The sequence below is a fragment of the Esox lucius genome, chromosome 6, assembly GCF_011004845.1.
Source record: "Esox lucius isolate fEsoLuc1 chromosome 6, fEsoLuc1.pri, whole genome shotgun sequence".
Lineage (NCBI taxonomy): Eukaryota > Metazoa > Chordata > Actinopteri > Esociformes > Esocidae > Esox > Esox lucius.
Window position 1 is genome coordinate 7,687,325 of NC_047574.1, and position 27,416 is coordinate 7,714,740.

General features: G+C 46.9%; 1 protein-coding gene across 4 annotated transcripts in view; it reads left to right on the forward strand.

Moving 5' to 3' along the window:
• Window positions 1-453: 453 nt before the first annotated feature.
• jmjd1cb (jumonji domain containing 1Cb) overlaps window positions 454-27,416 on the forward strand; it is a 122,412-nt gene continuing 95,449 nt past the window's right edge. For 3 of the 4 annotated variants that reach the window (XM_013134161.4, XM_029120426.2, XM_029120427.2), the window contains exon 1: window positions 459-820. In XM_013134161.4, coding sequence (XP_012989615.3) covers window positions 665-820 — 156 coding nt within the window. In that variant the 5' untranslated portion in view covers window positions 459-664. Of the gene's footprint in view, window positions 821-27,416 lie in introns of all 4 variants that reach the window. The other variant, XM_029120429.2, reaches the window with a different exon arrangement.

Consider the following 27,416-nt stretch of genomic DNA (forward strand, 5'->3'; position numbering starts at 1 on the left):
CATAATCCAAACGTTAACAATAGAATCATTAAAAAATAAACAAATTATATTTAATTATAGACACCCGTCAGTCTGAACTGCCTTAGAGCCACACTAGCTCGTGCATTCTTAGCGATTTTGAAAATGTGGTAGGAATGCATCAACAAGAGAAAATAAAGCTTGGATGAAAAATGAAATACCCACAAAACAGTTAACGTCCCAGTATTTCCTTTGATATTGCTATTTTACTGGAAAATCTATCGAATTATTACCATTTATATACAATATAATACTAAATCATTTTTAAACCCGTATTACCATTCCTACAATTTGCACTATTTTAAAACAGAGGTACAGAATGGATTTGTGTGTGGCGGATGAAGAAGTCTGCTGATGCGGTTTTGCACTGTTGTGTGCTTTAGGGAGCGGATGGATACTGTTTTCACCATGGCAGTGATGTGCTCCAGTGTTCAGTTCCACGGAGCAAAAAGAGTGACTATTTGCGGGTGGAGACTGCAAGAAATTTAAATCCCCCGGGTTGTACTCGACACTTTAAAGACGAATTAACAGTCTTTTATTTGTTTATTTAGTGGATTTTTTAGTACAATTTCATGTAGTAAATGTCAGATCTATAGGGCGTCGTTGTTAAAGTTTTTGAGGGTCTTTTCACTCTCAGTGAATTGCCATGGCGGTGGAAGCGCGGCCGGAGCTGGTTGGGAAGCGGTTCCTATGTGTCAGTGGAGACGAGCCGCTGGTTCTCGGGGATATCGGGCGCTGGGGCTGGCGAGCCGGGGTCATCCGAGCGGTTACTCACCGAGACAACGACAATTCAGAGTTGACGGTAAGGAATTCTGATATTTGTACTGGTCTGAGCAAATCTAAACCGCTAAGGCATTTGTCATTTTGCTCTGCAAAAAAGGATAAGTAGCTAGCAGCCAATGTAACAGTACTGGCTACACTACAGTAGTATATTTCTTACTAGTTCGCTGTTTTTGTAACTATTGGCATTTACAGTACTGTAGTAATAAAGCATGCATAATGTATGTTAAGTTACCCGTGATAGACCTTTACATCTAATGTTTGGTATTACAGACGGTGATCTTGCTTTATATCTAATGCAAGTTGGCTTTCCTGTTACTGTAGTAGGGGGACTTTGAGAGTGGGCTTGACAGAAATTTCACTGAATTGTACCAGCAAATACGGTCTTACTAACCAACAAACGTATCGTGTTGTTTGATCAGTGTGTGACTCAATCCCGATTACTTGTGTGATTTAAATATGTTTAATACCAGCTAACTAGTTTACGTTACAAATGCGATTAACTCCTGTAGATAGCCAGCCAACGAGGAGTCGACCTCTATACATCTCTAACCATGCCACGAATTGGACATCAAGGCTGTAATACCTTGACTGTATTGCAAAACATTCAGAACAGTAAACCAAGAACTGACACGCCAGTCCATTGATATAAATCCACGTACTGTTCTGAGAACCTATTGTGCTTATTAATACATATTCCCACCAGTTATGCAGTGGACCAAAATTTTGAATGAGCTGGCTAAATGTGTCTATAATTTAAGGTCTGCCCTAATTAATACAAACAAGTCCTTTGAAAGACCCCCCCCCCCCCGCCCCCCATTTTTACTAATGGTATGTGCACAGTATTGCTAACCAGCATGAATAGCTTCAGTTTGTCAGTTATATAGCTACAGTAGATGAATAGTTGCATTTACAACTGGCCCCGTTTTATTAGGCAGGAATTAACAGCTGAGTGAACACAAGGATTTAAGATTAGATACTTAACGCCGTGCACAAGGGCCATTGTAGTGGTGGCTGTAGAGTATCAACACAAACGCACTCCATCACAGGAGTTTGCCTGCCGATGTAGTAATTCACTTGGTAAACAATTTAAGTAAAAAAGTTACAATTTAGGCTGTTGCTTTCATTGCTCTCTAGTAGAAAACAAATATTGAGATAAATACACTATAAATATGTTTTGGCTTTGTGACCAAGCTGAAACAGGAGGGAGCTAATGATAATTCACCAATTTACCTCTTATCCCTGACCCTGGATAAAGGCTGAAATGCAGTTGTGCACTATACATAAAGACATAGTCTAGGCTCTGCGCTTCACAGTGACATCTGGGTTAGACTTACAGCTGTTCTGAACTTGTAAACTGAATGTAGCTACTCTGTGGTGCAGAGCTGCGTTCGAGTGGCCAGGGACCCAGGGCTAAATTATGTACGGTTCTCCGCCAGGGACCCAGGGCTAAATTACCGTCTCCACCCTTCACCTCTATGTCTCCTTTTCACCTGCCCACCTCTAGATCCTACCGGCAATGAAAGCCTTGGGATCTCCTAATGCTGTACAATTGTATTTCATAGCTTATATAGTTGGCAATGGGACAAGGTTTAACTTAATGCCCACCTGACCCAGATTGTGATTTTAATGGTCTCTTTGGGACTGCGTAGACCATGGTCATTGTGTCTGAGGGGTGGTGCTGTTACAGTCAACATCTCCACAAGTGTTTTTCCGCAATTCCTGAAATGGTGAAAACATCAAAAGAAAATCACCTCATGTTACTGAGTCATAAATGTACGTTGTGAACAGTTATAAATGGGCTTTGAATGTTGTAAACTGTGCCCACTTTTGAGGAATATCCGTCAGCTGGGAGATGCGTCGCTCACTCCGCTCAGGCAAACCCATATTTTCATCTTACATTGCAAACACCACAATGTAAGATTTCCTATCAGCTTACTGAATGTATCTAGGGTATTTTCCAGACTTTGTTATCAGCAGGTGCAGTAAAAATTGTCAAAAATCCAGTGTCATTTTTTAGGTTCATGTCTTCTGCCTTTTTTGGAACCCCAAAAGGGTTCCCTTTCATTGGCTGTCATGGCGTGCATTTCATATCCTATTCCATTTGTTGCAACACATTCATGTGCAGTCTGGTCCATATCAGCCAATTCCCGCGTGCGTTAGGGGTTAAATTGCGAGCAGAGAAGACTTGACATTAAAATGTCCAGTGTCCTCTGCGTTTGCGGTCGTCTGTCAGAGTCTCTAGGAGTGGAGGTGACGAGTATCATGGCTCTCTGTACATGCGTCAAAACTGCAGCCCTCATCTGGATTGAGATGAATGGAGTAGGGCTGCGGTGCCGGGCCGACCATTGTATTTCCACCGTCAACGCCTGTGTCACAAAGGCCACACTATTCCCTATATAGTGCCCTTGTTTTGACCAAGGCACGCAGGGAATAGGGTCCCATTGGGGACAAATGCAGTGTGTAAAGTGTGCTGTTAGTTTGTTTTCAGGGATGTGGCCTGAGGTCACCGGGCAGCCAGAGTTGCTAATCAGCACTGACGGACTGGGCTGGGGGAGAATTTTCCACCGTGAATAGAGCGGCTGTGCTGCTGAGTTGGGAATCTGTAAATGTGCGGCCTGCTGGGCCTTGACACACTTGTGCAGAGGACTGCCGCTTTAGATCTTTGGTTCAGAGGTCAGGGAGGGTCGCTGTTCGCCGTCACTCCTTCATATCCACATTCAAGCAATTTTGTAGTCGGTACATGGACCTGGTTGTTAGTTTAACAATGCGTGCTTCCTGGGGAATACAGATTATTGAACGTAAGTAGTTTCATACTAGTTGTTTTTTGTGGTTGTTTTTGTTGTGGTACAACAACATTGTTCTCTAAGAATACCAGGAGGTGAACAATGAGTGTGTTGTTCTGTTGCTCAAGGAGACCGAATGTAACTTGATACTAGTAGCTACTAGCAGGGGCCCTCTCCCACCACACGACCACCGCAACATAAAGCAACCATGTCTCTTACAACGCCAGTGGCCCAGACCAGATAGTTCTATGTTCCTCATGACAACCTGACCTAAATGTTGCACCACAGTAGGCCCTGACTCCGACTGACAGTGGAATGTGGTCATCGGTGTTTGTTTCCTACTTCAGAAGTATTGTCTCTTTCCCACGTTCAGAAGTAATGTCAGCCAGAGTTCCAAAAAGGCGGTGGTCAGCGGTCAATGTCTGTCCTTGTGTATCCTGGTCTTGAAGCCTAGAATCTCTCAAGCGAGCGCCTACATTGTCCTCCATGTCAGCTAGGGGAGAACGTTGACCTTGGTTCCTGCATCTGCTGCCCCCACGTTGCTGGAGGTCCGTTCTGAACACGACCTTCACCGCACAGGAGCATCTTTTCAGTTTAAGGCCACCGGGAAGACAGGAAGGAATCATCAACAGATGATCGAAGCGTAGCGTCGACTGGTGCTGCCACAGTCAATAACGCCGAGGATCGATTTGTTGGGTTTGCGTGATGAGGAGCTGAAAAATAAACAAGCATTGAAAGATGGATGGGTCTCTAGTGCTCACCGCTACAACCTGGTCTAAACCGTGTGACTGAGTTTCTTTGAGCTCTGTGTAAGTTGCGTTTTGAAGTGAAAACTCTTTGCTGTCTGATGTGTACTTGCACCATTCGTGCTCAAAGTTTGTTTACAGTCGAGCAGCGCATGGTAGGTTACTGTTAGATGTAATAAATGTTTTTCTCAAGTGCATGGCTGAGTAGTGTGTTAACGTTAGCGAACTGGTGGGCTAGTTGTGCGCATGGAGTTAGTTTACAGTCCAGTTTGATAACTGAAATTCCCTACGTTACTGATCTTATTGATCGTGCCATGTGTGTAATAGAGCAAAATACATCCCCAGTAAACCTCAATTAACTGTAGTGTTGGGATGTTGTCTGTGTACTTCAGGCTATACATAAGCCATTTTTTTAAATGGCCTTTTATAAGATTCTCAGCAATTTCTCACCTTTCCTTATTCCATGCCATGTTACCTGAATTTTATTGATTAAAGGCAGCAGTGGTTTTGTTTTTCTTCAATGGTTTTAAGAGGCAGACGACTGGGTTTTTACACAAAACCAAATATATGAATGTAAAACATATGTTAGAATGTACAGCCGCTACGTCATCATCCCATAGCGGGTGTGGTAAAGTGCCCGTTGGCTGAAGTGTAGTACAGCACAATAAAAGCGCAGAATCAAATGAATGGCCAATCCGTTTTCCAGTCTTTTCCATAGAAATAGTGTGACAAGCTACATTTCCTAATGTTTTGCTTAAACTCGCATTTTCACTTGTTACGGAATCGCCAGGGAAAAGAATAACTGGAGAAAAGTATGTGTCAGTCATGAGTTCTCTGCTGAAAGAATTTCTTTTTGAATACTGGGATTTAATGGTCTGAAGACGAGAGCAAAACCTTTTTCTCTGAGTGCAGAATTGTATCTGAAACACGTACTTAGTTTGAAGACTGACAGGAGGCGGGTTTATCCAATCTCCACGGGCCTATGCTAGCGCCCGGGGCCCTGTCGCTGTGCCACGACCAGGATTCCAACTCTGCCATGACATGGCTGTTCTCCAAGTCAGTGACCCAGACCAGTGTGGGTCTGTAAGCTTTATTTGACACCAGATATGAGGTGCTGTGGTGAACCTAACCTGTCGGTTCTCATGGGTTATCTTGGACATACCCAGAGCTATATTTACAGCAGCACCAGGTACTACTTGTTTCTGCCACGTGAAGTGTTTTTAATGTTTTATTGCATAAATCTATATGAGATATTATGGGTCTTTTTCCCCCAGTAGATACAATCCCACTTCAATGTAATTCATGGAAATAATGGTTATAAACAGTACTATATTTCGGTATCTGCCTGCCGACTGCCCTTGTAGTTCATTCTGTTGCTGTGTGATTCACTGGGCAGGTTGTTTGATATTTCAGAGAGCAGAGCAGAGCTCTCATTAGGAATAAGTCTGCCAGGCCTGGGAGCTGAACACTGACAGACAGGAGGGAGTGGGAGAACTGAGTAGGAGAGGGAGAACTGAGTAGGAGAGAGAGGTGTACAGAGAGAGGGAGAGGTAGAGAGAGAGGGGGAGAGGTAGAGAGAGAGAGAGAGAGTGTGTGTGTCAGTGTAGCTCTTTCACCAATGGCTGGACGGCATCCCATAGCAACAGCGGCTAAGCCATGTGAATGACAGTTCCTCTGAGTTCACCAGTTCCAGCTCTGCACTGCTTAACACTTTCAGATCTGTATGAGGACACAATCAGATCCAATTTAATACAGGCTAGACAACTGTCCTTGTCGGGGTATGTGCTCCATATGCTTCTTGAATATAATAAGAACCGTTGGCGTCGCTGTGTGGACACGGTGTTACGCTTTTATTGTCGTTATATAATCTGTACCTACCCATAATATTTATTTGCACATTTTCCAGGCTAGCCTACAAGCTGGCAAATCCTGTATATTGTCTGTTGAATTATGTATATAGTAGTCTGCATCCTTTAAAGCTCAACCGTAATAATTTGCAGTTTTCAGTGGCTTCCACTCCCCTTCCTCTGACAGTACAAGCTTGTGACCCTGCGATTGACATTGTTCTCAGTTAGTAGGCTGGGTTTTCCCTGTTTTGGGTAGTTTTCCCTATTGTTAGCAGTCATGGCATTCAGTAGGGGTATTGTTGAATGGCGTATGGGTGGTGTCAGTGTCGTGTATATGTCATGTCAGTGTTGTCTATATGTCATGTCAGTGTTGTCTATATGTCAGTGTTGTGTATGTGTTGTGTATGTGTTGTGTATGTGTTGTGTATGTGTTGTGTTGTGTGTGTGTTGTGTCAGTGTTGTGTCAGTGTTGTGTATGTGTTGTGTATGTGTTGTGTATGTGTTGTGTTGTGTGTGTGTTGTGTATGTGTTGTGTCAGTGTTGTGTATGTGTTGTGTATGTGTTGTGTCAGTGTTGTGTGTGTGTTGTGTATGTGTTGTGTATGTGTTGTGTTGTGTGTGTGTTGTGTCAGTGTTGTGTCAGTGTTGTGTATGTGTTGTGTCAGTGTTGTGTGTGTGTTGTGTATGTGTTGTGTCAGTGTTGTGTGTGTGTTGTGTATGTGTTGTGTCAGTGTTGTGTATGTGTTGTGTCAGTGTTGTGTGTGTGTGTTGTGTATGTGTTGTGTATGTGTTGTGAATGTGTTGTGTCAGTGTTGTGTATGTGGAGGCCTTTTCTCCAGCTAAGACGGCAGACGGCTGTGAAGCCCAAACAGACCTCCAACCCCGTCTCTTTGTCCTCATCTTGCTCGCGCCGCTGCTCTGCTTTTATTGAATATGGCCCAAAGTGAATCCAGATGTCGTTGGTTTACACCAAACTGTATATTCCTTTTTCGGCACATACTTTCACAAATCAAATAAATGGACTGTTACTGTAAGGGCTCCACTCAAAATGTTTTGGCAGCCCATTTGAAAAAAAAAAACTCTCCTTGTTTGAGCCCTTTTCTCTGCGATGGCAGAGTGGATATTTGACGAGCCTGCTGGAATGTACTAATTAAACCCAACCGGGTTCCCAACATGTTAACTCCTGTTACCTTAAAGGTGTCTGTCTGGGGTTAAATAGTAAAAGCAACCCCTTTATTTAGACCCCCCCCCCCCCCCCACCTCTATTATCCGAATAAAGCAGAACAGAGAATCGGATCCACTTCCTAGTATGTATTACTCACGCTTGTTTCTAGGCCTGTCGCTCAACTGGTCGTTGTAGAAACATCAGCTAGCATGGAGACCCACCAAGGCAGTTGCAGCCCGGGCGGTGATGTTGTGAAACGTGTCGTCGTGTGATGTCGTGTGACGGCCCGCCTCGGCCCTTGTACGCCGCCCGTTGTGACGTGTGTCTCGGGGAGAGAGGAGCGAGAGAGGAGCGAGAGAGGAGAGAGAGAGGAGCCGAGGAGGAGCAGAGGAGGAACCTGTGAAACACACATCTGGGAAACAAATGAGTGGATGACTTGTTTTGTCTCCTCGGCTTGTTGTCATGGTTCTGGGACGGTTTGGCAGCGTCTGAAAGAGGCTTTTGAGCGCCCCGCATTTATTTAGTTTGGTGTGCCTGGGGCTACAAGTAACTCCCATGAAGGAGGGGTTAGGAAGAGAGGGGGAGTGAGGGAGAGAGATGTCGAGGGGGGGGGGGGGGGTGCGCATGGAGCCCAATACCGGAGGTGCGCCGGGCGCACCTTGAAAGAGGAGCCCGACGGGATGTTTAAATGCCTGCGAGCTCCGACTGGTCGGTACACAGCTAAGCTGCTCAGCGCAGTCCTGTGTGTCGTCGTCGGCTGCTGGAGGGCCGTCTCGAGCCGTGACACACGATGACCTAGCCCACTGATGGAGGAGAACACGTTCACGTTCACACGCTGGGATCGCCCGAGCCACGAAGATCAGACGGGAATTTAAGCATACAGTAGGAGTGTTGGTAATCTGTTTGCAACAAAGTGTGTGTGTGTGTGTGTGTTGCTTTTGTAGGAACACATTGCACTTGTTCCTACTTGCAGAAAGGTCACGTCTGCAAAGACGTTTCTTTTATTTACTAGATTTGGACAAACCCACTCAGCAGTATTTTGAGCTTGGTGTCTAAATATTGAGTTAGGGGATTAGTTGGGGGTTTTCCACACACTCTGTGACTATCTTTGCTGAGGATTAACAATTGATGCGTTGAGTACAAAGTACTTGTTGACATTTCAACAGACATTATCAGATGGATTTAGGTCAGTTGATTCATGAAGGTTGTACCTTCCACTTCTACTTCACCTAATACCAGTGTCAAAATGTGGCGTTCATATTGGCCTCTCACTTCTTCAAATCCCTTTCTTACAGGCCTAAATAAGCAATTCCTTTTTAAGGTGCTAACATAGATAACAAGAACTGAGAAACTAAAATGCCTGTTCAGTCAGTCCTATAGATCTGTAAAATTAACCTCCTTTAGATTGAAGGCAAGGTTCCTTCTCTGAAACAGGATTCATTGTTTGGAACTCTGGGACTGTTCTATGGGTTCCTTTGATTGGTTCCATACAGTGGAAGGAAATCTGACCTTTAGCAGATGTTTGAGTCTGAACAAGAGGGCTGCAGCGTGATCTGAAACACAGAAAAGGACAGCTTTCTCCTTGCTCTTCATCTCCATGGTCCTGGTCAAAGGAAAGGCTTTGTTTCAGGAATAGGATGCCAAGACCCAGCAAAAGAAATAGCATTGTTGACGTGTTCAGGCTCCCATAGGTCTTACACGTCTGGCGCGGGAGGTTTGGGATGCTAAATAAAAAAACAATAAAAAAAAAAAACAGTTATTACCGAAACACGTCCCAGACATTCTCCTGCAAACGTCTCTGTGCTCTAAATGATTAAAACAAAGCACAGCAGGGTTTGCATGAGAATGTGCTGCCTGTAATGTATCGTGTGTGTGTGTGTGTGTTGGAAAGATTCCTTCATTAAATGAGATGCTTGCCCCTGAGGGAGATGGGAAGCTTCTGGTCTCCATTGGAGGACATTACAAATGCACAGCACGTGATTAAAGGCTTGTTTCTGCTGGGAAGAGGAAAGCCAGTGAAAGGCTAAATGCATGACTTATTATTACAATAAATTAAAGGGCAATTTCATCATAGCTCGGCTAATGTAGTAATACCTAATGTTAGCAGTGACACATTTGTGTAATTAAAATACAACATCTCCTTAACCCAATCTAGAACAGGCTATATATCGACTTCCTCTGTATTTGTCTCGCTCATCCAAAAAAGATATCGCCACCTAACAACAGCTGTATGTAATAGGGGCACATGGAAGACTGTCTCTTTTTAAAGGAGTTGTTATTTTTTGAAAGACACGTTTATCCCAGCTCACACCACCGTTGCCTACAAATAGTAACGCTAACGCACGTTTGCCAGTAGCACTTTTTTCATCAGGGATAATTTGACAAGAAATGCAATGCTGTCTCACCATTTGGTTTAGCGGAAATGTACTGATGTAGTGGAAGAACTGACCTTCTGAGCATCCACTAGGCCACCTCGCTGAGTGCATCCCCCACAGTTATCAGAAAACGCCAATGTTATTACCAGCGGGTTTTTCAACCATAATTCAATTACGACAACCGAATTCAAGCATTCTCAGCTTCCTAATGAATCTGGCGGTTGGTTCTCTGAAGGACCCCGCCGATCATTCTACACGGGGGAACTAGAACGGCCGGGTGGAACGCGGAAGTGTTTTCCCTATGCTTTCCTACATAATGGTTCCCAGCAAGCAGATAGATGTGCCTACGCCGTGTCCTCTCGACGTCTGAGACTTGACCGAGAGGTTTTCTCTACCTCCATCTCCGGCGTTCTGCATGGTATGTTCCAGAAGGAAGATGTCATTTACTGTGCCATTCTGTGGGGGTTTTCTGGGACTCTTCCTGGAAGTGCTGGAAAGGAGAATGTCACGGCTTCCTCCCTAAGGATTATCCCTAAGGATACTGGTGGTTATCAAGAGGTTTAGAGGAGTGCGGTCGGAATGATTCCCAGCCTGAGCCACTGACACCGTCTCTGTAGCCACGTGACATCATGGTCACCTCGCGGGCAGCCAGGCCTTTGACACCCCCCCCCCCCCCTCCCCCATGTGACGCCCTCATGTACTTTACAGCCATTGTCAAGTTGTGCGCTATGTAGGGAACAGCTTGCCATTTTGGATGCGCCCTGGTAAGCGTCATCATGAACGGAGGCCCCAAATAGGCCCGGCTCAATGGGAAGGAGTAAGACATGGTCTGTGTCCTGAATAGGTGTTAGGGCCTCTGGTCAAAAGTAGTACACTACATATTGGGGAAACTGTGCCATTTGGGACATATCCGTGATGCTGTGAGGAGATTGGGAGCGGGAGGGAACTGAATGGGCTCTGTGTCTTCTGGGTTCAGCTCAGAGAAGAGGCCCAGACACTTTGGGGAAGGGCCCTGGGTGTGGATTGCCTCAGCTTTTCTCTAGCCTGTCTGCTGGGCCCACCTGTAGGGCCTGTCTGTAGGGCTTTGGCCCACCGCCGTGACAGCTATACTGGCTGTCAAAACGTCTGGGATACATACTGATGGGAAACTGTTATAAATACTTTATCGTCCGGACAGAAATGTTCGCTGCTTTATTGTTGTTCGTTGACCTCTTTTTGAACATGAAGTAAGATGGGGATGGCAGAGATTATTTTGCTCTTCTATTTAAAGCATTCCAAAATTGGTCCCTGAACGACCATTACTTTTCTTTTTAATCTAACCTTGGGGTCACCGACCGATATAATAATACAGTTTACTGTACAATATTCTCTGCTGAAGATGTTCCAGCTTTAGTTAGATTGCACAAATGAGTGTTAGTGTATTTCCCTCTGCTATTTTTTCAGGGAATGTGGGGATTTCTGCTGTCAGGGAGGCTCATCTGGAACTCTGTTTGCTTTTCGAATGGCCCCCTCCCCAGGGCATTGTGGGCTGGAGCCGGGTCCTGACCAGAACACAATATGTCAGAGTGCGGTTTCATCCGAGCGTGGGTGACACACTGAAAAGGCTGTGGTGCTGCATTGGGTCCTGGAACGCTGGGTTGTGGAGCAGGTCTCCTGCTTCTGTCAGTAGTGATGTTGCCGTGGCAGCAACAGCAGAGAAAATGGAGGACTAACTACAGCAATCTGCCACTACCGCTATTACTACTACTACTACTATCACTATTACTACTGCTACTACCACCACTACTACTACTACTACTACCACTATTACTACTACCACCACAACTACCACTACTACTACTACTACTATCACTATTACTACTACTACTGCTACTACCACTACTACTACTACCACCACAATTACTACTACCAACACAACTATCACTATTACTACTACTACTATCACTATTACTACTACTACTATCACTATTACTACTACTACTACTACCACTATTACTACTACCAACTCAACTACCACTACTACTACTACCACTATTACTACTACTGTCACTACTACTACCACCACCACCACTACTACTATTACTGCTACTACTACCAGTACTACTACTACTACCACCACTATTACTACCACCACTACTACCACTACTACTACTAAGGCAGCGTAATTAAGGCTTGTATTGTAGTGATTGAATAAGTGGAGGATACTAATGTGCTGTCTAATCCTTGATAGCATGCTGTCATGGTCTAAACCCATAGACTGAATACTCTTGAGGACAATCTTGTGAAGCTGGTCTTTTATATCAGATTTGTAACTGATGAGTTCTGATAATGCAGATATCCTATTATTATTATTTATTTACTTTTTATGAATGAAAACAAACTGTAAGACAGTTAGCATTATGACATCCAGTCCCTACTGACTCAGCCAGATAGCCAGCCAGATAGCCAGCCAGCCAGATATTCAGATAGCCTTGTCCCTCCAGGCCCTTCTCTGGTCAGACTTGGACGACTGCCTGTTTCTGTGGTCTAGTGGCACAGAGGAGGACACAGTCACATTACAGATGTACATAGTCACATTACAGATGGACACAGTCACATTACAGATGTACATAGTCACATTACAGATGGACACAGTCACATTACAGATGTACATAGTCACATTACAGATGGACACAGTCACATTACAGATGTACATAGTCACATTACAGATGGACACAGTCACATTTCAGATGTACATAGTCACATTACAGATGGACACAGTCACATTTCAGATGTACCTAGTCACATTACAGATGGACACAGTCACATTTCAGATGTACATAGTCACATTACAGATGGACACAGTCACATTACAGATGGACACAGTCACATTACAGATGGACATAATCACATTACAGATGGACACAGTCACATTACAGATGGACACAATCACATTACAGATGGACACAGTCACATTACAGATGGACACAATCACATTACAGATGGACACAGTCACATTACAGATGGACACAGTCACATTACAGATGTACATAGTCACATTACAGATGTACACAGTCACATTACAGATGGACACCGTCACGTTACAGATGGACACAGTCACATTACAGATGTACATAGTCACATTACAGATGGACACAGTCACATTACAGATGTACATAGTCACATTACAGATGGACACCGTCACATTACAGATGTACATAGTCACATTACAGATGGACACAGTCACATTACAGATGTACATAGTCACATTACAGATGGACACAGTCACATTACAGATGTACACGGTCACATTACAGATGGACACCGTCACATTAAAGATGTACCTAGTCACATTACAGATGGACACAGTCACATTACAGATGTACACGGTCACATTACAGATGGACACAGTCACATTACAGATGTACATAGTCACATTACAGATGGACACAGTCACATTACAGATGTACACGGTCACATTACAGATGGACACCGTCACATTACAGATGTACCTAGTCACATTACAGATGGACACAGTCACATTACAGATGTACACGGTCACATTACAGATGGACACCGTCACATTACAGATGTACACGATCACATTACAGATGGACACCGTCACATTACAGATGTACACAGTCGGCAAATGTCAATATGTGTCACTGCCTCCCTGGCTAGTCTGGCTCAGAGCGAAGGAGAGATTGACTGCGTCAGTGTTGGTCTTTGTGTGGGGCGTAGATGTGTTCAGGGCTCCGAGCTGTGTGCTCAGGCAGTCAGTACGCAGCCACAACCACACGGAACAAGACGGCAATATAAACGGATTGAAAACCAAACCAAACAAAACACACCTCGTGGCAAGTCAGGGGCTTGAGAGACACGCCAACGCTATTATGGTGTTTGTCATCAGCCCAGGAAGAATAGCTGCTGCATGGGCGGGGGGGTAGAGGGGGCGGGGGGGGGGGGGGGGGGGGGGGGGGGGCGAGTGTTTGGTGGTAATGGGGGGCTAATGGGCACCCTAATATAATGTCTACTGCTGCTACTTCTGCTGCTACGACAACCGGATTAGAGATGTTCTCATGAAATGGCCATACGTCCTGAAACTACCCCCCCCCCCCCCCCCCCCCCCCCCCCCCGGTGGACGTGTGGGTTGGGAAAGGGACGAGGAAGCGGCCTGTTGTTGTCTGGCCCTGTGGGGACGCGTGGGACTGGCTGGTGTCTGGCTGACAGGCTCGGGGGGCCCCTGCATCCCCTGGTCAAGCCGGAGCCCCCACGTCACTCCCAGGGGCCTCCTCTGCCACCCACTCTCTTCCCACCTCTGCCAGAGCACTCCTGGCGGGATGAGGGATGTTTTCCTGTCTCTCCCTTTTCTCTCTCTCACACCCCTTTGTCTTGTAAATGAACTCCCTCCCTTCCTCTAAAATGTGATTGTGTGGTCTGCGCTTTGAGCCTCCCCCCCCCCCCCCCCCCCCTCCCTCGCCTGTCTCGTCTTGGTTGGAGTCTCACCTGCCAGACTCTGATTGGTCGGTGTGGTTGTGCGAAGCCCTATTGACTGTTCGGTCCGGACTTTGTGGAGTTTTCCCCTACGCCCTGACAGTGATCCCGCTGAAATGTGTGGAACGGGAACCCGAATCAGTATCTTAACCACGTATTTGTAGTCCGGTTCAAGAACCTTCCGGTAAAACGGAGGTTAACCCCACCCCCCCGGGATGTGACACTGGCCTGGCGCACTGTATTCACATCGGGGCTTTGGTCGTAGGCCTTTCGACTGTAGGACCGCCGGCTTCCGTTACCTTAGAAACCTGCGCCAGGACGGAGCTCTCCGCTGCTCCCCGCAGAAATCCGACTTAACGCTGGTCAGTGGCGTTATTGATCGACGGTTCACGACAGCGTCGTCGGGCCAAACATTCAGTTTGTGAAATCGACTTTTGGGCCACCAGCGTTTCCCCTACTTTTTGCCCCAACAGAGTTGTGGGGCGACACGCCGGCATCCATGACGCGAAAGGCTTGGTGCGTGAAATGCTACAACGTGGGGCAGAAAATGTTTTTGCTGGATGTAGCACCCAGTGCCCCATGATTTCTCATTATATTTGTAACTTTACACACTCTCCTAAGTATTTCGTACAATACATTCACTGTGGCACTGAATCGTTTTTCCACAAAAAGTATCCATTGTACATTAGAGTGGGCGGATGGAAAATACAGTGTTATTATAAGTTAATGAGCACAAGTGGATGAACAACAACAACATACATTTTCTTTTTCTATTAGATATGTTCTCTACATTAACTTAAGCTCTAACCATTTCTCAGTGTGCTCCACTTCATAATATTCTCTGCCTTATGTAAAGTATTATTTAAATAGTTATTTCATTTCATTAATATTTGTCACACATAGTTTTTCCTTAGAAAATGTAAACAATACACGCTCTATAGACACACCGCTGACTTATTTTGAAGACTAAATATGAAAATAGTAAGTCTTGTTGTTGCTGCCAAATGTATATAACATTTCACCGCAGCCTTTAATTTTGAAGGCAAAATACAGAATCCGCAGGTCTTATTGATTGCTGCCGAATCTCTAATGTTTCCAGCATGACGCTAATCTGTTGTAGCCGATTGTAGCTATTGCTTTGTGACAGTTGGTTACCTGGCTTGCTTGTTACCATTGTTACCATTGTTACCATTGTTACCATTGTTACCATTGCCGCTCAGATTCTGGCTATATTTTTTGTATCAGTGTCACAGCCACTTACTGACAGTTCAACACAAATGTGCACGTGCACAGACAAAGCCAGTTATGTTTCTTTGGCCAAAGCATGATACTCTGGACGTCGGGTGCAGGGCTTTGTTGCTCTGATGCTTGTGCAATAGTAAACTGCACTCAGCTCGGGTGAATATTTTTTTATTTCATACAAATATTCCGTTTTTCTGTGACGGCGCAATTTTTACAATATGAGGGAAACACTGGCTACACTATTTAACATGGGTTTTCTTTTTTTTTTTACTTGTGAGTTCTTGAGAAACTTTTAGCCCACACTTGTTTTCTGGTGAACAGGTATTTGCTCACATGTGATGTCTTGTTTGCCCGGAGATGGCCCTTTGACACGTATAAATATACATATAAATGCTGACTGGATGGCCTTGTGCTGGGGGAAAAGTAATGTGCACTCGTTGCGATAGGAAACATAAGAATTCCAGCCCGCACGCTACAGCAGACAAGCGGCGTGCAGGAGCCCTGGCTTCAAAACTATCCTGCAGCCCTCAGACGGGCTCACATTTAGCCTAGTTTGCTTGGGAGAAATAGTCCAGAGTCCGCATTCCAGGAGAACAAGATGCAGGATGTTCCCGAAATAAAGTAGGTAAGGGCGTGAGAGCCTGTTATAGCACCTTATTTAAGTCTCGGGGCTCTGGTTGGGAACACTGCACTACAAAGGGCGCCATTTCAGGCTCTTCTTCTTTGCAGTTCTTTTTCAGACGACAGTTGGGCGGCAGGCGACTCCGGGAGGACTCTTGTTATGTCACTGCATCAGCCTCTGTTTGTCTAAGAAGTGGAAATGGAGGCCTTGTCCCTAACGGCTCCTCATTCCCTATCTGGCTCACCCCAAGTCCGCCCGGTCAGAGTGTGTCTTACATAAGGGGTCTGTGGTGGCAGTTGGGACGCGGGCGAAGCCCTCTTCCCGGTGTTTCATTTGTTTGTGTTTGGTGTAATGTAGCCGCAGGACCAGGACGACGGCTGTCTTCCATTAAACGACTGAATCCACCCCGTTGTGCTTTTCTCTTGGCATCCAGACACCCTTGGACCTTAGACGTTTCTCAAATGGCTTTGCCTCGCTATTGGCCTGTTTATTGAGTAACATGCCTCTGAGCAATTGACAAGGTTATCCAGGGACTGCTTTATATTACAGACTTGTATACTGTACAGGATTTATTCAGGTCAGGGGAGATTTTCGTGACACAGCAAAAAAAAAAAAAAGTTGTTTCATTTATGTAGCCTTGACACAGACTTCTTATTTACCCTTCAAATAGCATACTGTTGAGTCACTCTCTGCTGACTGCCACTGAGAAACTGGGCCCACACATTCAGCATAAATACCATTCCATCTTTAAATGCATCTGGTAAGATTTATGGCGGTCTAATAGCCTAGTGAGAACCCTCAACATGGCTTATGGTAAAGTAGATGGCAGCTAAAATAGCTGAGAGCTTCAAGAACAACATTCACAGCCCCTAAAATGTCAGTGAAAGTGTTTTACCTCTTGACCTTGTTATCGGAGCCTAAACCAATGCCACCACTCATCCTGAAACGCGAAATGCTACGTTCCGTACCAGACATGCACACTGGCAGCATAGTGAACCACGCTTCCACCGGGCACGGGCATCTCCGCTTACGACGTGTCATTTCCAGTTTTGATTTCCTGCTTGAATTCACCTGGCTTGCCGATGAGCATTGTGTCAAAAACAGTGGGAGGATTGTCTACAGCCTGACAAGTGTCTAGCCCGCGTCGCTTTCAAGGCCCTCGGCCTGACTCTTAACAATCCACACGACGGATGGGGAGCTCTTCGACACTCCAACTGGGTTTTTGAGGGGAGATTGCTCGTGATAAGAGCAGGGAGGGTGTTCGCATTTTTCCACCCAGCTGAAAGACGCTAAGTCAGTCCGCTCCTCCCTGAGCTCAGGCTCGGAGGAAAGGAAAACGTTAATGCGCTGTACTCTGTGGTACGGTCCGTGTAAAGGTCACAGAATGTCACATCTCCTGGTCTTGAATAGGGAAACAACCTGAATAAATGAAACGTTGTCTGTGCTGTGGGCCGCTGACACTACCAGACAGAACATTTTAACATTCTGGGCTCGATGGACCCATGTGGAGCAGGGGGATGGAAGCACCGCCAAACTGGCGGGACGGGCTTAACGGACCGAGCGGCTCTTGCTTCTGGCTGCATCTCTCTATACAGTGTAAGGAGCTGGTCCAAAGTTGTGCGCCATTTGTAGGGAATAGGGCACAATTTGGGACAGACCCAGATGAGCGATCACCAGGCTGGGCTAGAGTTTGCCCTGCTGGTTCTGCCCCCCATGCTGGCTGTTATCTTAGCCCCTAAGGCTAAACCTAGCTAGGGAGCTTCCCCCATCCTGTGCCACCAACCTAGGACGCTTGCACGAAAAGCGTTTGCTCGCTCGGGTTAGCTACACCGCAGGTATGATTGGCTATAGAGATGTTAACTTCGATGTTAACCGCACGTTGCGTAACGTTAGGGTAGATTATGAAACTAGCTAGTGGTTTTCTAGCTAGTTGCTAAGGCTCCCCGGAGTTGTGTTGTTTTTCTGCTGTTCCCCTTGACGCTAGAAGGCCTGAACAGGCCAATTTCTCCTTTTAATCCATCACGGTGTAGCTGAAAACAGCGTCAGCAGTGCATTTGCCCCTGGTGTTTTCTGTTAGCGGGGTGTCAGTGGAAGCGGTGTTAGCAGCGTCATCATCTCCTGTGGGCTGTGCCCAGACGGGACTAATACCCGGTTAAACGCTCATGCTATTTGGTTCGCCGCTACTGGCTGCCGTTGAAACAGCTACCGTGGCGGTCGCCGCTCTTAAAAGCCGGCGGGTCTATCCCCTGCTGCCGTCCGAACGGGCTGAAGATGGCGTTTGCCTGCGAACCACGGTCGCTCCACTAGTCCCCTATGGGCTCGGTTCAAACGCATTGCACTTCAACCGGGACTGTGCGGTGCCTATGAAACCAGCCAGGGATGCTTATTTAAGTTAGTGTGTGCCCATTAAGTGTTGTGGATGATTTATTTCCTCTCTATTCAGGAATGTGTGTTCCAGCAGGCGTTGGTTAGATAACTGCTTCAGCGGCCAATTACACAGGAATGCGACTGACCTGCTTTTGCAGCTTGTGTCATACAAGGTCTGTTTTCCTGCAGAGCCACACGAGACGGGGAGACTGTTAAACTTCCCGTAGAAATGGCCTCTCTAGGGTTCAGTCACTTACAGTGATGCCCGTTGTCCCCAAACCTCACCATATTCCCAAACTTTATTCCAATGGGGACAGGGTTCCGTCTGGGAAGCGGGCTACGTCCAAGTCGTTTTGCAGCCGGAACGTTCCACTTAGATTCCGATGGACAAATTGACAAACATCCACATAACAGTGGCTGTGTGTTGTAAAGTGGCAGCCTCAGTGAAGTAACTCCGAATGAAATGCCAGTGAAGTTTAGCCGGGAAGCAGAATGACAAGAGTGACAGGTTGGTTGGTGTAGGCGGCGGATAGGCCAGTGAAGTTAGAGTCAGATCAAATAATAGATTTTTACCTTGAATATAATTTAAATGCTGCGTCCAGAGCCTAATGTTGACAGCTGCCGGTGGACTTTGGCTTTGGTTGGTGGACTGTCTATTCTATCTGCCAGGCAGGTTGTATACTTCAAACGTGTTTCACCCTTTGCAAAAAAAAGTATGACTACATCTACAACTTTTGATTCATTGCAAAAAAGCATCCCATAGCTGTTTTCAATGTATTTCTGCTTTCTTTTTTTGTTTCATATCTGGACTACGAATAGCCTAACATATGTTTCATCCACAAAGTTCAGCCGTGGCTTTGTTTTTACAGTAAAGTGAGGACAGAAGTGTTTTGTGTCATCTGCGATATTTGTGTTATAACATTTATTGACAAAAATGTAAAGAGACTAAGTTGCATTGTGGTCCTTGTTGCCTTGAGGTCTCTGTTGCATTGAGGTCTCTGTTGCATTGTGGTCCTTGTTGCCTTGATGTCTCTGTTGCCTTGTGGTCCTTTTTGCCTTGAGGTCTCTGTTGCCTTGTGGTCCTTTTTGCCTTGAGGTCTCTATTGCCTTGTGGTCCTTGTTGCCTTGTGGTCCTTGTTGCCTTGAGGTCTCTGTTGCATTGTGGTCCTTGTTGCCTTGATGTCTCTGTTGCCTTGTGGTCCTTTTTGCCTTGAGGTCTCTATTGCCTTGTGGTCCTTGTTGCCTTGTGGTCCTTGTTGCCTTGAGGTCTCTGTTGCCTTGTGGTCCTTGTTGCCTTGAGGTCCCTATTGCCTTGAGGTCCCTGTTGCCTTGAGGTTGCCCTACCAAGCGGAGATACAGCAAGTATTATCTCGGTGATGCAGCTCAAGACAGAGAATCTGAGACAAGATGCCGCCATGCCCACAAAACTGTGTCGAAACTTGTTCATTCAACAGAGGAACACGGACGAACCGACACAATCCCGAGACATCTTTAGTGGGAACGTTTGGTTGAGTTCTCCAGGAGAGAGGTTGCCCTGGTTGTGTTTTTCCACTATGAGCCTGGAGTGGCCAGAGCACAAGTTACTCAACAGCCTTTCACTTCCATTTCATTGTCCAATCCTGTATTCCACTGAACGTGTCAGTGAAGTGGCCTACTTAGCCAGAACCACTTCACCGTGCCGTGCCGTGGTGGAGTGGTAACAACCGGTGGGCCCATCCCACGGAGACCAGCCTCCAATCCTCCATCCACTCAGTCAGAACAACTCTGCCGACTCATGGAGTGTTAATTAGGCCTAACTCTTGTGTTAGCAGACCCGCGCTGTCTGCTCTCTGCCCTCCCCCTGTACTTGTGAAGCTGACAGCCTCAGCAGCATGTGGTAGGACATCAGTCAGCTGGCCTGAAATATGACCTTGTTTCTGGTAGTGAGCTGAATTATTGATCACAGGCTGTAGGACAGTGTGGAGGAGACCTAGACGAGCCTTACTGTGTGCAGCATGCTGCTGGGGTGCTCATGTGTGGGAGAACGATGGGTTTGCTTGCTGCTCGACAGGATGTGGACAGGACTGGGACACATCGCAGTAGGACTCTGATTGTCTTTGGGTGACACTGTGCTGTACAAACGGGTTTCACTGGAGGTTGTCTCCTGTCCTGTTTGTGTGAAGGTGTTTTCCTGGATTTTGTCTCCTGTCCTATATGTATAAAGATGTTTTCCAGTAGGTTGTCCCCTGTCCTGTTTGTGTGAAGGGGTTTCACTGGAGGTTGTCTCCTGTCCTGTTTTTGTAATGGTGTTTTCCTGGATGTTGTCTCCTGTCCTTTATGTATAAAGATTTTTTTCTTGGATTTTGTCTCATGTCCTTTATGTATAAAGATTTTTTCCTGGATGTTGTCTCCTGTCCTATTTGTGTAAAGATTTTTTCCTGGATGTTGTCTCCTGTCCTGTATGTAAAAATATATTTTCCAGTAGGTTGTCTCCTGTCCTGTATGTAAAAAGATGTTTTCCAGTAGGTTGTCTCCTGTCCTGTATGTATAAAGGTGTTTTCCAGTAGGTTTTCTCCTGTCCTGTATGTATAAAGATGTTTTCCAGTAGGTTGTCTCCTGTCCTGTATGTATAAAGATGTTGTCCAGTAGGTTGTCTCCGGTCCTGTTTGTGTAAAGGTGTTTTTCTAGAGGGTGAGAAGAAGAGCCCAACCCTGCTCCTGTCAGCCCAGAGCGATGTAACCACACAGAGATGCTTGTGCATCAACAGAAACACTGCTGCATGAGACTCAGGTTAGAAGACAATGGATGCATAAAGAATGGCACTCTTTTCCCTTTATAGGGCAGTACTTCGTACAAGGTTTTTCAATTTTGGAGGCATCCACTATCTCTCTGACCCTTTGACACTGGAGAATAAGATAACAAATGTTTTTAAATATGGTAGGCTTAGGATTGCAAAATGATGGTAACTTTCTTAAATGTCCATGTTTTCCAGAAATCCTAGGATGAACACTGTGGTTAATCAGGAAATCCAGAATTCAACCTGGATTTCTGTTAAAACCGGGAATTAGGGAACATTTACAAGACTTGGGCCACCCAGATAGTTACATTGCCATACCTTGTTCTCAGTGAAGAACTGTTGTTCATGCTCTTTCCCGGGAAAATGCTTCTTTTTATATTCCTGGCATTAACCCATCTGTGTTGATGTTAAATCTAAAGTCTGTCTGAATATTACTCATGCATGTAAACTCAGGACCAGATATGGAGGCTTTTACTCAGCCTCTGAGATGAAATAACACCCGCTAATTAGGCTGAGAGGAGATGTTGCCCGTGGGGGACTCTGGGAAATGATTACCAGTCAGAGGAGAGGAGAGAGGACCAGGAGAAGGAAATGCAGAGAACGAGAAATGAGCGAGTGTGTTGAGATAGATGGGGGTGGGGGGGCACTTTGCTCCCTCATCCATGTGAAATGTAGGCAGGCTGTGTTGATAGTGTGGTGGAGGTTGGATAGACAGCACCCCCCCCCCCCCCCCCCCCCCCCCCAATGTAATACACCCTGTATTATCCTCTAATGTGAAACTACAGGCTAATACACACGGAGTGGCCAGAGCTGTGTTTCCTGCCATTGAGACTGACTGCTGGGTCCCGCCTCCCTCCCTCTGTTCAATTAGGCTGTGGGCCGTGCGAGAGCAGTGCCAGTGGTAATCAGCAGGGGAGGGGAAGGGACCGCTCTTTATTATTAATGACAGTGTTTAGAACTGGAGGGTCAGTTGGTTCTCCCGTGTGTTAAGCATGATGCGAGTGACGGGACTGTTTGCGTGCCCGCGTGCCGCAGTGGAGAGACGGTGGCGGTTGGGTTCTGCACCTACTGGTCGGCCGTGTCTCGTAGCCTGGGTGCTATTCTCGGTGTCGCCCTGGCCTAAATCTTGTCCTATATCCAGTCTACCGCTGTGAAACGGGAGGTCCTGTCCTGGTAGAAGGAACTTGATATTTCAGAGTAATTAAGCTAACCTGAATGACAGGCTGGAAACCGGCTGTGCCCCCCCCCCGCCAGAGGCTGGTAACACTAGACCTTGCTTTCCCAGGACGTCGGAAGGCGTCTTGGGTTCTCGGGGGCGTGAAGCTGTCTGACGGTGACGTGAAGAGGTGTGGGCTGATTGGTCGCTGGCTGCAGATCTACCAGTCTGGCCGGGAACTGGGCTGCGCGGCAGGGCGGGCTTCAGGGCTTGGGCTGGGTCCCACGGGCTTGGTGTTTGACGTGAAGATTTGCATAATATTTATGTTGCCAGTTGCAGGACTGGACTAGCTGAACCGTGTCGGGGTGTGTGTGTGTGTGTGTGTGTGTGTGTGTGTGTGGCGGGGGGATGGGGGGTGGGGGGGAGGCAGGTGCTGAGGTGTGGCACTCACATCCCACTTGTACCAGCTCGTCCTGCTCCGCAAGAAACCTCTCCTGTCTGTCACGGGATCATTGGTCTTCAGGCCGGTTAGAAAGCCAAACATCGGTGGGTGCTTGAAGAATGTGCAGCGCGCTTTAATGCAACGCTAACCCAACACAGGCCCGGCCTGGTGGGTAGGATGTGTATCCTCCAACAGAGGCCCGCTTTGTTCCAACAGCAGCAGTCTCGTGTGGAAAATGCCTAGATTCCCCGCCTCCTCTTCCTCCTCCCCTCCTGCTGAGTGGTCTGTTGCGTCTCCGTGTTTCCGGCTCGGAGGTCACACGGCTAAATCCTGGGACTGGCTCGCATGTTCCCTGGCCAGTGTTCGCTCCCACTCTCAAACGTAGCTTCTACATATTGCAATGGGAATGTTTTGTTTTGCTGGGTGTCGGACTCTTCCCTCAGACTTCCAGCTCTTCTCTGCTTTCTGAAGGGGGTTCCTGTGGGTTGTTCCCGGACTGCCACTTCCGCTCCAGGGTGGTTGTTCCGCGTGGCGTGTCGGGCTGTGCGGAGCCTTGTTCCCTGCAAGGCCCGGTGCAGCCGGTGTGAACCATGCGGACGGGTGGCAGGTCAAGGTCATGTTGGGGTGGCTGGGGCAGGGGGTGGCTGGGGCAGGGGGTGGCTGGGGTAGCGGGTGGCTGGGGCAGGGGGTGGCTGGGGCAGGGGGTGGCTGGGGCAGGGGGTGGCTGGGGTAGCGGGTGGCTGGGGCAGGGGGTGGCTGGGGCAGGGGGTGGCTGGGGTAGCGGGTGGCTGGGGCAGGGGGTGGCTGGGGCAGGGGGTGTCTGGGGCAGGGGGTGGCTGGGGTAGCGGGTGGCTGGGGCATGGGGTAGCTGGGGCAGCCGGTGGCTGGGGCAGGGGGTGGCTGGGGCAGCGGGTGGCTGGGGCAGGGGGTGGCTGGGGCAGGGGGTGGCTGGGGCAGCGGGTGGCTGGGGTAGTGGTTGCTGGGGCAGGGGGTGGCTGGGGCAGGGGGTGGCTGGGGGGCAGGTTGTAAACAGCTGATGTCAGCCTCCTTAAAACCTGCGTTCTGATTTGTGGGCTGTCAACAGACTTTGATCCAAATTGACCTTTTATACTGGAGTGGGGCCAAGCCCAACAGTAGGAGGATTTGATTGTTTTTGGGTTCTGCATTAGCTGGTCCTAAGGAACTTATTGTCCATAAGGAACCGATAGCGTGACGAGACCGCTGGGCACCACACCACACTGCGGGCTAATTTAGCCTGGCGCTAGCTAGAGCAGTGTTTCACAAGGAGAACACTGGGGTTACCCTAGCTTAGCGCTAACTAGGGAAGTGTTTCAGCTGGATAACACCAGCACTTATGCTAGTTCAGCGCTAACTAGAGCAGTGTTTACCTTGGATAACACCAAGTTAAAAAAATATTACCATAGCCTGGTGCTTACTAGAGCACTAATAACACCAGGGGGTGGACCAGTGGGCTATTTGGAACGAAGCCAGGCCCATGTGAACTTTCCCCCGGATAACGGTGGTGTTATTAATTAACACTGAGGTTATCAGACTTCCCCAAATGACCCAGCTGTCTGATAACAGGCGCTGTTAGTCCTGTCATGAACATCATCCAACTCTTCCTGCCTGTGCGAACTAGGCTCTGCACCCTCATCCTCGAATGATGGGGTAAGTAGGACACCACTTCCTGCCGTTTGGGATGCTTACCGTTAGCTGGCAGACTGTAAGTAACGTTTTGTTTTTGGATTTGATAGTTAAAGGCAGTCTACTATGCTCAGCAGACTGCATTGAAATAGCACTGACACTATCGCTTTGTGTGGCAAGTAATGTTTTTGTTACCCTGCAGTTGTTATATAACAGGCAAAATAATGACCCCCCCCCCCCCCCCCCCCCCCGCCTTCCTTCACAAAAGCCTTTGATCTCAGCAGAAAAGCACGAGGTGTCTGAAGCACAGGGACAGCCATTGCTACGTTAGGGACGGGCTTAACAAAAGACGGGGGTTTTCCCAGGTCCCTGCTGGCCTAGATTGCGCCAGCAATTGTATAAATTCACTGACTGGGATGTTGTTAGTGTTGTTGTCACTAGAGAGGGAGGAAAACTATTATTAAAAGAGGAGCAACCACTCCTCGGAAATCTGGTCTTTTCAGTGTACGCTGGCAGCAACTTCATAAAGATGCCTCCTATCCGTTTTTTCCCCCAAAACTCTTGCCGATCTATTTTTTGATGGACTTTGAGACGCTGGATGAGGTGGTCATAGTCCCACGGGTCGAACGAGAGCAGGAGGGGTTTGGCTGCTGTTCTGTATTTAGATTTTGTTGTTGCTTTTATCCTTTGTCATTGTTAAAATCCACGACCGCAGAAGTGTGTTTGTGGGGAGGAAGGCGGTTATGACGCCGCTGTCCAGCCATGCTGTTTTTGTGGCGGTTACAGCTCTGAAGGCATTTCAGTGCAGGGAATTCTTCTGAGATGTAATTATGACTGAAGCTCTTATTTTCTCTCTTCTCCGCCTGACTGGAAAGCCTTAAAAACAGGGAGTTATTTTGGGACATGGTGCTCCTTCCCCCAGGGCCAGGATCCGCAACCCCCCCCCCCTCCGCGACTCTGACGTGTAATAGATGCTTCCAAAGGCTGTCCTGTAACATTATTTCTGCTCCTTCCACTTCTCAGCAATGCCATCTCACTGGCTCGTCCAAATGTTTAGCCTGCGTGCCTGGTAACTGGCCTGTCCGTAACCTCAGCGTTCAGTATTTCATTGAATGTTTAGCCTGCGTGCCTGGTAACTGGCCTGTCCGTAACCTCAGCGTTCAGTATTTCATTGAATGTTTAGCCTGCGTTCCTGGTAACTGGCCTGTCCGTAACCTCAGCGTTCAGTATTTCATTGAATGTTTAGCCTGCGTTCCTGGTAACTGGCCTGTCCGTAACCTCAGCGTTCAGTATTTCATTGAATGTTTAGCCTGCGTTCCTGGTAACTGGCCTGTCCGTAACCTCAGCGTTCAGTATTTCATTGAATGTTTAGCCTGCGTTCCTGGTAACTGGCCTGTCCGTAACCTCAGCGTTCAGTATTTCATTGAATGTTTAGCCTGCGTTCCTGGTAACTGGCCTGTCCGTAACCTCAGCGTTCAGTATTTCATTGGATTTCACGGTGGAGCTGCTCAGGCCGAGTTGTGTTTTGGATGTGTGGCTTCAGTAAAGCAAATTATAAATAATGATTAAGCTATTATAATGGCAAATTCAATTTTGATAAATGGTTATGTCACTTCCCTTATCGTCTGGATTTTGAGGATGGCTGTCAGGGTTATCCAATCAGATCTAATGATTTCCTCAGTGGATGAGTACATTATTCATATTTGAAGGCTGAAGAGTGAAATTGAGCAAAAGGCATTGAAACGCAGGGCTCCAGACTAACATTTCACTTAATAGAGCACATTGTCGCCGTTATCTTACCAGGTAAGAGTGCCTAAAACACATTACATGTTTTCATGTCCTACTTTATGATCCACCGTCACGCATTTGTTCGGGGAAAGATGTCTGTGTTAGCATGTGGGGTACGAGGCAACCTGATCCACTGGGTGTACTTTTAATATTGTCAAGTGTGATGCCGATACAACAAGCACATATTGTGTCTGTAGCAGATACATTTTCAGTTTTAAATGGCGTGATACAGGCGCGTTGAATTTCGCCATGATCTCAGCATCCTTGCTTGGTCTGCTTAATCGTTATACCTCTTCTGCCACTTCGCTTTGAATTGTGTTATGGTTTAAGGCAGTAATGTTTTGTGTACCAACAGGAGGCGGTTGTCACGGTTACTCATCCGGGGGAAGTGTTTAGTGAGAGAGTGACCCATTACGCACCCCCAAACGCAACTCGCGAAACAGACACGAGCCGAGAGTTTGATATCAGGACAAGATTGATTCGTTTGACCAAGTCATGAAACTTGGACCTTTTGTCTTCCTTCAATTCACTTTCAGGGCCCAAGCCTCTGTTTGTCTCTTTCTCTGTCTGTTGTCTTTCTGTGTTTTGCTGTAATCATGACCAAGAATACAATCAGTTCCACTAGATCAACCATCTTGCAAAGAGGGAAACAATGAGTACAGCCCCCATCTAAAACAAACAGGGGTTCATACGATTTAGGATCAGAAATTGCGACACTGATAGATTTGTGGAAAAAGCATTTTCAGGTGCAGAAGATTGTGATTGAATTTTTAAAGCCCAGTTCTTTTTGAATGTATTTTGCATGATGAGATGTTCCTCTCTAGTCTAGCCTGTAATTGAGAGGAGCAGAGCTACAGAGGCAAACCAAGCTCTCTCTCTTTCCTCTTGGGTGAATCACTCATTTGTATTCTGAACATGGACGCCAGAAAACTGCATCACTGCCGATGAACCATGTTTCCAACATAGTAACCGTCTCTATAAGGATGGACATTCTGTTCATGGTAACAGTCTCTATGAGGATGGACATGGTGGTCATAGTAACAGTCTCTATGAGGATGGACATGGTGGTTATGGTAATAGTCTCCATGAGGATGGACATGGTGGTCATAGTAACAGTCTCTATGAGAATGAACATGGTGGTCATAGTAACAGTCTCTATGAGAATGAACATGGTGGTCATAGTAACAGTC